The 13067-nt window shown below is 43.8% G+C and overlaps 2 protein-coding genes across 2 annotated transcripts; one reads left to right on the top strand and one right to left on the bottom strand.

Annotated features, from left to right (window-relative positions):
- Nucleotides 1-6446: 6446 nt before the first annotated feature.
- Nucleotides 6447-9372, bottom strand: slc48a1b (solute carrier family 48 member 1b). Its single transcript, XM_076141133.1, has 3 exons — nucleotides 8923-9372; nucleotides 7759-7926; nucleotides 6447-7549 (listed from the first exon to the last, which is right to left on the bottom strand). The coding sequence occupies exons 1-3, from the start codon at nucleotides 9050-9052 to the stop codon at nucleotides 7413-7415; spliced, it is 435 nt and encodes a 144-aa protein (XP_075997248.1). The 5' UTR covers nucleotides 9053-9372; the 3' UTR covers nucleotides 6447-7412.
- An 835-nt stretch (nucleotides 9373-10207) lies between these two features.
- On the top strand, nucleotides 10208-12935 carry LOC142991124 (uncharacterized). The gene is made up of 2 exons (XM_076141131.1): nucleotides 10208-10527; nucleotides 11509-12935. Exons 1-2 carry the CDS (start codon nucleotides 10362-10364, stop codon nucleotides 12645-12647), a joined length of 1305 nt encoding a protein of 434 aa, XP_075997246.1. The 5' UTR covers nucleotides 10208-10361; the 3' UTR covers nucleotides 12648-12935.
- Nucleotides 12936-13067: the final 132 nt, after the last annotated feature.

Here is a 13067-nt window from a genome sequence, read left to right as displayed (position 1 = left end):
GGAAGATCAGCGGAAAAGTAGCCCCATCCCAGTTGGGTTCAATCATCTTTGAGGAAAAAGGGAGAGGAGGGGGGGGGGGGACGCGGGAATCTCATCTGGCCATCAAAGCGGAGCGGCGGACAGAGACGGTGAATTACGCCGGGATTAACTGGGATTAGAAGTGGAGGTTCTGCTGGGTCCTCTGGTGGAGACGCAGCGGAAAAGGGGACAGGAAAGACATTGTTGCTGGATTCCCTAGGAGCCTCGCCGCTTACCTTGCTCTGCTCTGGGCGAGGGGGGGTGAGGGGAGGCGGGGGGGCCATGCCTCCGCGCCGCCATCATGGAAAAAATTAGCAGAAGGACGAAGCGAAAGGGGGGGGGAGCGGAGAGGGAATGGCGTGGTGCAACCGTTTTGTAGACGAACGGACGGGGTGGGGGGGAGAAAGAGAGAGAGAGAGAGAGAGAGAGAGAGAGAGAGAGAGAGAGAGAGAGAGAGAATGGGAGAGGAGCAAGAAAGGGAAAAGAAAAGGAGAAGAAAGGAGAAGGAGAAGGGGAAAAAAAGTGGGGCTGTCCAAATAGAACCAGATGCAGGAGTGTGGAGGCTCGTTTGATCTCCGTCCTCATAGGCTGATTGATGTTGCACATTTCATTTCCTTGTCAGAGTCTTGACATAATGTTTCACTAAACACTCGGGCCCGGCGCTCCTCTTCTCTTTATTTCTAATTAACCCTTTCTGGAGTTGGAAATAGATTGAAGGGTTTTGGGGGGGGGGGCTTGCATATCAAAGCACAACACCGTATTGACCGGTTCTGTCCATTCCTGTCCTTTTCTGTCCGTCCACCGCCCAGTTTGATCCGAAAATTCCGCCCTGAGACTTTTTGAAGTTTTCCAGAAGAAAAAAAAAGCAAAAAAGAAACAGTTTCTCTCTAAGTTCGTAATGCCGTCTACTCAATTACCGTCACGCACAAAGAAAAAGTTTTGGGGAGCAGCAGTGACACACACAAACACACACACATAGACACACACACTCTCAGCTGGTAGGAGCGAGGCAGCGTGACCAATCGTCCAATCATAAGTGATGTGTTTGGAAATCCATAGTGGCTACGAAAGGAACCAATCATTGGGTTTCTCCTCACCTTAACCCTGGGAGTTTCTTCACCCTCCTGACTGCCGTGAGGTTTGATGTTTGCACGCAGCACAGAACCCAGAGCCCCCCCCTCCCCACTCCACCTCCACTCTACTCCATGCCACCCCTCCCTCCCTCCCTCCCTCCTTCACTCCCTCCCTCCCTCTTCTCCTACCCATCCTTCCCCGGCTCCATCCCTCCCGAGGAGCCTGGTGGCACAAAAGGCCGACATCTGGGACCCATTTCCCCCCTGGAGAAGCCCTTCCTGTGGGGTATCCACTTAGAGGGGTTCGGGTGGAGGGGTGGAGGGGTGAAGGTGCATGGTAGTGGGATGGGGGCTGGGGTGGGGTTGGGTTGGGTGGGGGTGCTGGTTGAGGGAGCTTGTGAACTCCTAAGGATGAGAGGTGTGGGGTGATAGGCAGATATCGAGGGGCCGCCGCTGCTGCCGCCTGTACAAATTGAGCAGAAGTTTGAGCTAAAAAGCCGTTTATGGACACAAAAACGTCCTCGCTGACGTTTTTCTCAACTTGGTTTCTTTGGAATCAAGTCTGCACTTTCTTGCGAAAAAAAATGAGAGGAGGCTGTCGGGCAGCACAGGGACCAGATGTTTACAGAAATTTACAGAGAATTCTCATTAAAAACTCCTCCCTGCTCGGCTGCGTGTGAGTCTGTGTTATTCTTGTTTAGCTGTGACTTATCTTCTTGAAACAAACCGTAATTTATCATAATATTTAGTGCTAAAGCTTCCTTTAAATGTCTGCGCTTTCATGTGTAATTTAGCCAATATCCTGTGTGGCTCTGATTACAGTGTTTAAGCGCCGAGGTCCGTCCATGAGTTCACAGCTGAATGTGCCACAGCGCCGAGCAGCACGCGAGCTCAGCCTGACAAACTGGGACCAGCACCGCTACAACTGTTGCAGACATGTAATCAAACACACACACGCGCTCACACACATGCTCACACACACTGAACGATACTGGCACGCATAATTTTTTCCCACCTGTATTCTGACCTGAAGGTGGGAAGTCTAGAAGTGTGTAAGTACAGAAACCTTCACTGAGAGGGGGGACATGTTTGGGTTCAGGGTCGGGGGTTTATTGACCCTGCTGCTCCCCTGGAGATATCCCAGCATGCATCACTCTTCCCAGTCACTTTACTTAGTCTGGTAGGAACTGTTGTCTGTACGTCATTGTTTACTCTTGATGTTGAAATTGACTATATGATATTGACCTTTTTTGTTTCTTTAGATTGTTCATGTTTTAATTTTGCTTCAAGAGTAAAACAACTTAAATATGTAATATTGCCTCCCGAAGTAGCTTCAAATAGCTAAGCTACTTTTTCTCAGGAGCTTTTGAAGAGAGTAGCTTGACTGCAGCTTAACTACTTTAAACCATGAGTAGCTTGTAGCTTGAGAAGCTACTGTTTCAAAGATCGGACACCAACACGGTGAATACAAGGCAACAAAATGGATTTACAATTTTCAAGAATCAGACGTGATCATAAGAATTCCCCGTCTGTTACTGAATCTTTATTTCATAAGAACAAGTGAGAAATCTGATGCAAGTGCAGTGAAATCATTTCAACAATTTACAATATAAATAAAGATGAAACATAAAGAAATGAGGGTCACTTTGCTGCTCACAGCTCTAGGAACTTCTTCCACTTGTTTTTGTCATCTGTTCACATCTCATGATCTCTGCTCCTGGTTTCACTGTTTTAACTTCAATTATGTTTGAAGTTGGAAAAGATACATTTATAAATGTATGTGCAGTTTTGGTTGATCTGTCTGTCTTACCTGACAGAGGAACATTTTTGCTTTGATTACTGAAAATAGATATATTTTTCTCGATTTTTGCAGACTCTGGTTTGCTTCTGGTGTGAGCTGCTGACCTCCGACCTCTGACCCAGTTCTACAGTATTACTACAGTCACTGCTGAGTCAGCCGCCCCCAAACACAAGGTTGGCTGTCTTTGGAAACGCGAATAACACTGGTGATGAGTCAGCAAGTGTTTCTGTGTAAACGATGAGCTTATCATGACAACCACACAAACAGCAAAACATGTCAACAAACACAGATTTAGTTCCAATAAAGTTTCATTAAATGTTGTTCTGCTCTCTGCACACGACGTCCGACACAAAACTTAAAACGTCTTCTGGAAGTTCACATCCAAACTCAAGTCCCTGACATTGTTTTGTTTTACGATTTAGTATTCTGAAGATATTTGGCTTTCACTCCCCGGCCCTCACCTTATAATGGAACCATGTGGATCCATGTGTTTCCTCCACTTTGCAAAGATAGAAGTTGTGCACGTCACAGTAAAAGCTAAACGTATCTTGTGGATTCTGTGTTAAGCTGCAATGTGAAATCAATTATGTTTCGGTGGTATTTTTCCTTGCAGCACCCTGCATGTCTCCATCGCACGTCAGCCACTTCACGTTAGGGGAGAGAAGCACTGGGAAGTCAGTGTAGGACGTCGATCCATGAAGAAAATACAAACCTCTCAGGGTAAAAACACTTTCTGAGCATTGAACATATTCATATCTAACTTGATCACTTCATGTTGAGTAGATTTAAGAGGCATTTCCTGCTCTATAGATTGAGTTCTTTGGATCCATAAGGCTCCATTCAAAAGCCTAGGGACGCCAAATATCTCAGAAATGCTCCGACTTACAAAAGAAACAGTGTTGTTGACCTTGTTTGGATGTGAACTCCCCCAAAAATCTTTACATTTTCCAAAATTGCTTTAATAGCTGCATGTGAGAGGAGCATTTAAAGGCGCCCTGGCATCCTGCATTAGGTTCTAACAGGCGTTCAGCACTGTCAAATGTCTGCAAGGTACCCAGGAATGTTGCGTTTCTACAACAGAACTATTGCGTTAGAAACATCAACAGAGCTCAGCAGCCAGCTTCAAAGGGCTACGCCTTCACATTGAATCAATCCCTGCCTCCATTAGATTAGATGACCTTACCAAAGTAACATTGTGCTAACGTTTCTTTACGGTTTCTCAGATCCTTCGCTCTGGTTCTGGTTCCCCCTGTGAAGCCACTTCAAACAGCCTCTGCCATGGCATATCCTTTTGTGCTCTCAAACAGCAAATATGTGTCTCCCTAAAATGTTTCAGATGCGAGCTTGCAGTGGTCCCAGGGGCAGAGCAACACACACACATACACATACACACATGCACACACACGCACACAGAAGGGGGGAAGAAAAAAAAGAAGGGAGGACGTTTACTGTAATGCTGCCAACTGCTGAAAGGGTTAACAGGCCTGAGGAAGAGAGAGAGAGGAGGAGGAGGAGGAGGAGGAAGGGGAGGAGGGAGGGGGGGGGGTTCACTTAGACTGAGTGATGAGTGATGGGGGAGGACGATAAGGGCAGATAGACAGGTAGAGAAAGGCAGAAAGGAAAGGAAAAGGTAAATAGTGTGGGTGACATGCTGCAGTGGTAAATCAGTGCGGTAATAAGGAGAGACGGGGTGGAGGGCAGGGGGGGCAGAGGGGGGTACAGGGGGGGGTGCAGGGGGGGCGGGCTGCAAAGGTCTGGAGACATATGTTTCAGTTTGTAAATAAAACAGTAAATTGCTATGGATATTGCTCAAATATCTGTGGGCTTTGTAACGCGCTTTGCGGAAGTTCATCGGAAATCATTCTGAAACTGCCTTCTTAAAATGCCAAAGCGGCTTCTTAATGTCAAAGAGGCCATCTGGTTCTCGACTAATTCAAGATGTTGGCTTTTCATTTGGGCTTTTTTTGCTCCCTTCTTTTTTTAGATCGGATACTTTACTTTTTCTATAACCAATACACACGTTCATATTTCACAAACAGGATTGGTTGCCAGCTCACACTTCAAGCAGGCACCGCTTCAGCTTTTTCAAAACCAAAACCGACGACCTCATCACCCCAAGAGAAACGTCACCGCCAGTGCAACCAAACATAACCTGCAAGAAATAAGAGTCAAAGCACTTATAAGAGTTATTTTTAATATCTGGCAACTGCGGCGTGTCCAAACCTCAGACCCTCACCTGTAAGTGCATGAATGTGTGTGTGTGTGTGTGTATGTGTGTGAAAAGCCATAATTTTCCTGTCGGTTGATTGTCACAGATAATTCTTAGTTGTCGAGCTTTAGTGTATAATTCCTGAGGATGTTTTGGATATTTGTGATATTTTAATGTATGATCCATTGTTTCCAGCCCCACCACACTCACCAGACTGCCAGTCAAGACTTGAGACGACTTCCTTCCTTGATTTGGGTAGAAAGGAGTCCCATAATTGAATAAAATGAGACCCCTCCCCCTCTTTACATACCACACAAACACACACACACACACACACACACACACACACACACACACACACACACACACTTTTACAGGCTGGTGTATAAACTTAATAGGGCGCGTTTGGTTCCAAAGCCCCCAGCTTGCTCAGTGGAAAGTAAGTCGGATTGTTTTTCAGTTTCTTAATGTTGGGAGTTTATAATGGCCAGATAAAAAATGTTACCATGGCGATTTAACCACAACATTGCAATTACCTTGACGCAATGAGACTCTGGGGGCTTACAAACAAAGCTGTGTAATGCAATTAACGTATACATACCAGGAAGAGAAAAAAAGCCAAAAGCGTGTGGTGAGAATGAAGAGGGAAGGAAGCAGGAAAGCAAAAGAAAGAGAGAGAAATAATTAGTCGATTGCAGGATTCGTTTAAGTGATTTTCCACCAAGTGTTTAGCTTTAAATGAATCAATTAACAACTTCTGCTGCACCAAACATCTATAGCGCTTAAACAAAAATCTGTCACATATTTTTCACATCAACTTCAAAGCCTGAACAAAATCATACAGCATAACTCTGAGCCCCCCCTCCTTCCCTCCCCTCTCCTTCCCTTTAGGGACAGAATAAAAAAGGTGGATGGATGAAATAATTGCCCGGCTTCAAAGTGCAGCTTATTGCCTCACGTTTACTGTTGTGATTGCGGTGCTGTGGGGTGTTTTTCCTTCATAAATGTGGCTCAGGTGGGTGCTGGAGAAATGGTTCATTCCTCTCATGGTGCAAATCCCACTCTAATGCCAAACACTGACCCCCCTCTTCCCTCTCTCCCACACACACACACACGCAAACACACTCCACCCCTGACCCAGACTAACCACGTAGAGGAATGTGTAACACCTTTCGGCCCGCTTCCTGGACACTTTCTCATGTTACGTCAAAGATAATAAAACGTGTTCTTTGCTCTCACAAACTTGCACTTACACACCGTGTGTATATAAATATATATATGTGGGCATTGGACAATTCCAAACTGACCATTTTAGGCTTTGAATCACCATCCAACACACAGGGAATACCAGAAAAAAATATTTTATTCTCAATTCTCAAGAGAAAACACACACACACACATATGCCAACACTCACACAACCCATCAATACACGACTCCTTCATGTGTTCATAGGACAGATTCGGCAGTGATAAAACATTTAAAAGAATCTCATCTTAAGCAACGTGTTTGTCACAAATGTCACAAACAAAACATGTTTAAACAATAAGATGATTACATAAGCATGCAGGTTAATCATGTCAGGACTGCAGAGAGTTAAAGTCCAAGATACAATCAAACCTTATTGATCAACTGATAAAAAGATACAAAACCATTCCTCAACTGTAAAACTGCGGCACGTAATTAGAAATATTTACAATCTTATCTGTCATTAGAGTGACACGGCAGGATGTGGCGGCGGTGAGTGTCGTACAAAAACCAGCTGTGCTCCTCAAACGCTTCACTTACAGATGTCAGCGTTTAATCTATGCACAGCTTGTGATTTAAAAAGTTATTTCTCTTTAGTATTATTTAAGTCTGAGTCACATGTGCCTGTAAAGCTCCACTATCATTCATTGATAAAGACACAGAGAAACAGGCACCAAACACACATAAAGCACTGTATATACAACTGCTGGACGCCCTCTTGTGGCTACAGGATGACACTGCAACACGTCCCAACCAATGCACCATACACTACTATAGTGTCGCTCTCTGTAATGGCTGGGTTTGACTCAATATTGGGCAAAAAAGAGTCTGGATACATGACGACACATAAGAGGAAGCTGGAGAAACAAAAACAAGGAACAAAATCTGTCAAAGTTTGTATAAAATGGGCCTGAATTTATCAGTGAAGTGTGCCTGCCAAGTCGTGCGCACACACACACACACACACACACACACACACACACACACACACACACTCTGTCCGCTGCCTCCCACTGTCACCCGGCGAGTCTGTTTGTGCCTGTCGTGCGCCGCGTGTGTGTGTCATTAGAAGTCACTGAGGATGCTGATGTCGGCGAACTCTTTGCGATAGCGGTGAGAGTAGAGAGAGAGCAGGAACGACCACTTCAGACTCATGAAGCTCCACACGCAGGACAGGTAGAGACTCCGAGGATCGCGCAGGGCTGCGGGGGGGAAACACAGCGTTGGTGTTCAGCACACACAAATACACACAAATACAAATACACACACACACACACACACACACACACACACACACACACACACACACACACACACACACACACACACACACACACACACACACACACACACACACACAGCAGCTGATGTGATCAGAGATTATTAGGTAAAGCTTTCCTGAATAACTCACACTCTTTGTTGGTGATGGCGATGGAGAGAAAGGTGATGAAGGCTACCAGAGCCAGCACGAAGAAGAAAACACCCATGACCAAGAAGAACTTTAGCCCCTTCAGCCAGGTCCGCCAGTAGTCCTGCAGGTACATGATGTGGGTGATCAGGGCCCACAGAGCCAGAACGCCTGAGGGAGGAACAACAGGCACAAAGTATGAAGTTTAGAGATTTAAAGATTTGTAGGATTTTCAGGATGAGCAGAGGTGCGTTGAAGCTGTTCAGGCGGCTCAAACTTACTTACTAACTAAACTAAACACTAACTAACTACCAGGGACCTTAGTTTGTATGGTGACTAACTGATGCACTGTCATTGTTGGACACATCGTGACACAGCACTCTGTCAGCTGCTGAATCAATGAATCTCACTTCTGCCCTCATGTTCCCCTTTTACCGCCATAACACTGGAAAGCGATGCCAAAATAACTTTGTTACCCAACTGCACAGAACAACGCAGATGATAGATGTGATCTTCATCTTAAATGTAATCACGCGACATTTTTGTGAAGAAATTCATGTGAGTGTATAGCACAGCAGGAAAAGCTTCGTGAAAAAGCAGCAAAAATGAGGCTAATTTGTCAAAAAATAGTGTTGATTAAATTAAATCTTATAATTAAATATCAACTTCTCATATTCTGAAGAATTCCAGAAAATGTAACACTGAGATTTTCGGGAATTTTAGCAGACATATGATTTTTTTTATTTGATCAAAACCCCAAAAATATGTCATGATACAATCTGTGAAGAATGATGTCAATATAGATAAGGAGTAGCACAAACGCAGAACCACACGCTAGGTCAAAGGTCGCGTCTGTTGCTTCACTGCCTATATTGTTGCATAAAGAGGGCGCCGGCAGTCTCAACATCTTTTTCACAAACTTGACAGTATTTTATCGCCTGGTTGATCCAGATCCTGACTGATTTTTGAATTCTTCAAATTACTTAAAAAGAATACAGAGTACAAAGATCCAAAACAGCTGCACCGAGTCAAACGATTTCTTTAAATGCTACCACTTAAATCAAGTGATATGTTATAGTTACTTGTCCAATCTAATGCTGTGTAATGTTCTAACATGACGTCATCTCCATGATTGTGTGGTGAACAGGTTTCTGTCGGCGTGTTTACCTGACAGTCCTCCCATGGCTCCGGTCCACGGCTGTTTGTACGCGATGTTCCACACCAAGAAGGCAGAGAAACCCATGAGCAAACCGAACGACGCGTAGCCGATGCTGATGTACGTCTTGTTCACAGCCATGCTGACCAAAGCAAAGGTGGAGGGAAAGTGGGAAGAAAACAAAAAGCGAAGTGCTGAAAAAGAAAGAGACGCTTCTTTCAAAACAACAGCATCCGGTGTCCCGATACGTCCGCCAGAGAACGGTTTGTGTGTGAGCGCGTGATTGTGTGTGTAATGTTGAGTAATTGTTCGTGCGCACACACACACACACTCGCGTTAAATGTTATAAATGACGCGGGGTTTATGTCTCGTATTGTCCATAAATCGACCCTTGACGCTCATTCTTCAGTCTGCTCCACATGATAAACAACAGCCGAAGAAGAAATCACTCTCACCGTGAACCTGTACCACAGCGCTCTCTAGAGGATAAGCAGTGTAGTGTTAAATATACTCTGTAAATACGTAAATCATTTCCATTGGCCAAGGTTGAACTTTTTTAAGGATAAACACAATGTCATATACAGACAGAAACGTTTTCTGGTGTCCTCAGAAATAATGCTTTTAATTTGTGATGGTGTGGTTAAGTGTTAAGTTATAACACAATGTTGTACACACAATTTTAACATAAGAACAAATGCTCCTGAAACTAGACTTGCTTCCAGCAGGCTTTGAGGATGCTTGTGTTGACATGAAAGCAGCAGTGTGAAGGAATAACTTGAAGTCTACAAGCAGACAGCAGTCAGGTCAAGGACAGATCAGATAAGGACCTCATGGAGCACTTCATAACTCAGAGAAGGGGGGCTATATTCTGTGAAGGCAGTGTGGATAATGGGACTCTAATCTAATCAGCCCACTTTAGTTTCATTTAATGATCAATAATATTATTTGTAAAGTGGGGGCATATCAATCTAATTGTATAAATATATTATTATAATATGTTTAATCAAATATCTAAGTTGGGGGACACAGTGGGGGTTTGCTCACGTAGACACAGGATAAAGAAGCTGATAAACAAGCAAAGAGGAAGGAAATAGATCTGGAATATTGAATGGAACGGTGGGGAATAAGGAGTGAAACAAAGACAGGAAGTTCGGTGTTCCGCCTTTATTTGTATCCCCATGGTTCCCACATTCCCCTGGTAAAAGCATTAGAGCCTCTGTGTGTGTGTGTGTGTGTGTGTGTGTGTGTGTGTGTGTGTGTGTGTGTGTGTGTGTGTGTGTGTGTGTGTGTGTGTGTGTGGGCACATTTGTATGAACAGACGGGACCGGTTTCTGCTTTTAAGCTTTTCTCGCGATGTCGCCGATAGCTTGCCAACACTAGGTTAGATTCGGACGCTTGGAAAACAGCACAGGCAGACAAACACGAGAGCAGCTTCCGTCCTTGAGTGAAAATGTCCACAGTCCAAATGTTGAGACAGCGACCAACTGAGGCTGTTGGAGATCAAGAGGAGATCAGAGCTTTAGAAGAAGAGTTGTCTCTGTCACAACAGGAGAACGACAGACTACGCAAACGACTATTCGACGCCCTCAACCCTGAAGTCCGGTTACACAGAAAAGGTTTGTTCACTTTTTTACGTTTCATGACAAGGTTGGACTTCTTGAGGAATGAATGCAATGTAATTTACAAACAGAAATGGTGGCTTCAGAGGTTTGACGATGGTGCAACATTTATACACAACATGAAGAAAGTTGTTACGCCAAATTTTTTTGTCAACTAAAACATATGACTGTACATTAGCATTTTGTTAAAGCAAAAGCAAAAAGTTGTTGTCCTGAAATGCCCTTATTTTTGTTGGTGTGGAATAAGGTGTCAAGTTAAACACAAAGTTAAGAAATAGCAACACAAAATCAAAATTTCACAGCATTTATCTTTTAACTATCTATAATAAACAGCAGGATGTATTAAAAATTAATTTGAAATTAATTTGAAAAATGTTTTACCTTTACATATTTGTATTGCCTTGACTCTGGAAACCTCCACTGTAATACTGCTGAGACTGACTCTCAGGAGACGATGTAAACATGCTGGCTTTCTGGCAACAAACATCAGACAAGTAAAGGAACTGCATAAAAGTTAATTTCATAGCTTTATGTTTGGTGTAGTGGGAAACAATTGAAGTATGAAGTTGTTGTCTCCCAGGTCAGAGGCTAAACTTCTATACAAAAGAACAGTCCCTTAAGATGAGACGACATGTTGGGTTAAGCTTTATTTTATCTCTAAAAATGTTGACTTTAAAGGTTTTTCAAATTTGGCGACAGGCTACTTTTATTTTCAACGAATAAACCCAAACACCTTTGTTAACATATACTTATATTTTCAATGGTACTGTGTCAATACTGAATCACAATACTGAACTTTGTATCACTATCCCGGTAAAGATTTTGGTATCCCTTTTTATACACCTTATCAAACCAACTTCGTGACCCTTTAACCTTGATCCCATAGTGAACTGTGACTTTTCTCAACTGTTGCACCTCGACATTTGCTTACACAAATATGAGCTCATATGATTTCCATTGTGTAATTTTGTGTTTCAGAATTGCCGTTAGACGCCCAGCAGCTATTTGTGCAGCAAAAGTGGAGCTCCAGTCTGGACCAGCAGGAGCCAGAGCACCCACATATTAAAGAGGAACAGGAGGCACTCTGGATCAGTCAGGAGAAAGAGCAGGGTCATGGTCTGAAGGAGTCTGTGAAGAGTGAAGATGATCAAGTGAGAGTTCAGTCCTCACAGCTTCATCAATGTCAGAGTGATGAGAACACAGAGGCTGAGCCTCCATCCAGCATCTCAACTCAGAATAGAGACATGCAGGTCCAAATGGAAATCCACACAGGAAAGAAGCTGCATTGTTGCACAGTTTGTGGTAAAAACTTTAACATACATGCAAATTTAAGGCAACACCTGAGAATCCACACAGGAGAGAGGCCGTATTGTTGCTCAGTTTGTGGAAATAACTTTACCATACATGCGAATTTGAGGCGACACATGAGAATCCACGAAGGAGTGAGGCAGTATTGTTGTTCAGTTTGTGGTAACAATTTCATTCGATATGAAGACCTGAAGGTCCATATGAGAATCCACACAGGAGAGAAGCCATTTATTTGCTCACTTTGTGGTAAAGACTTTACCTTGCAGGGAAATTTGAAGAGACACATCACATCCATCCACTCGCGAGCAGAGAGACGGCAGTGTTGCCAAAACTTTACCGCATGTAAAAAGCTGAAGGTCTACACCAGCATTCACACAGGAGAGAAGCAGTATTGTTGCTCAGTTTGTGGTCAATACTTCCCACATGGGTCCCTAATGATCCACATGAGAATCCACACAGGAGAGAAGCCGCATCATTGCTCAGTTTGTGGTAAAAACTTCAATAAAAGTGGAACCCTGACTCGCCACATGAGAATCCACACAGGAGAGAAGCCATTTAGTTGCTCAGTTTGTGATAAAACCTTTAATAGAAATGAGTGTCTGAGTCTCCACATGACAAAGCACACAGGAGAGAGGCCATTTAGTTGCTCAGTTTGTGGTCATAATTTTGCTCGAAGTGGAGACTTGAAGAACCACATGAAAATCCACTCAGGAGTGAAGCCATATAGTTGCTCAGATTGTGGTAAAAGCTACACTTCAAAAGGAAATCTGACGCTACACATGAACAAACACGCTTTGGAGAAACCTTAGGCTTCCAGAATTTGCAAAACGATCTAAAGTTTTATCCGTGAAAAATATGTAAAATCATTTTTTTCTCAAAGACAATTACACACAGTAGAATGTGCAGTGAAATACTGTCGTGCCGCCAACACATCGAAATTGTTTGGTCCAGGACTCATGGAAGGATACAACAGTCTGCACAAAGTGTACTTTCGCTGGTCCAGGGCCCCAATGGCATGAAAAATTGAAAGAAACGAAACTCCTCATCAATGTTTTGGCCTCCAGGCAGCAGTAACGCCTCTCTGACCACAGCAGAGAGCAGAGTGTGTTCTTGGAGGAGATTGAGGTCTCTTATTATCCTCTCAGCTCTCGTCCTGCACCTGCTGTTGTAAATGTGTTGTAGCTCATCTGATGGTGTGTTCAGCTGACCTCTCATTGCTCTGAAACCAC

The sequence above is a fragment of the Genypterus blacodes genome, unplaced genomic scaffold, assembly GCF_046128005.1.
Source record: "Genypterus blacodes isolate CSIRO-AG114 ecotype Tasmania unplaced genomic scaffold, CSIRO-AGI_Gbla_v1 ptg000017l_1, whole genome shotgun sequence".
NCBI classification, from domain to species: domain Eukaryota; kingdom Metazoa; phylum Chordata; class Actinopteri; order Ophidiiformes; family Ophidiidae; genus Genypterus; species Genypterus blacodes.
The sequence above is the reverse complement of the archived record's forward strand: the minus strand, read 5'-3'. Positions and strand labels throughout refer to the sequence as shown.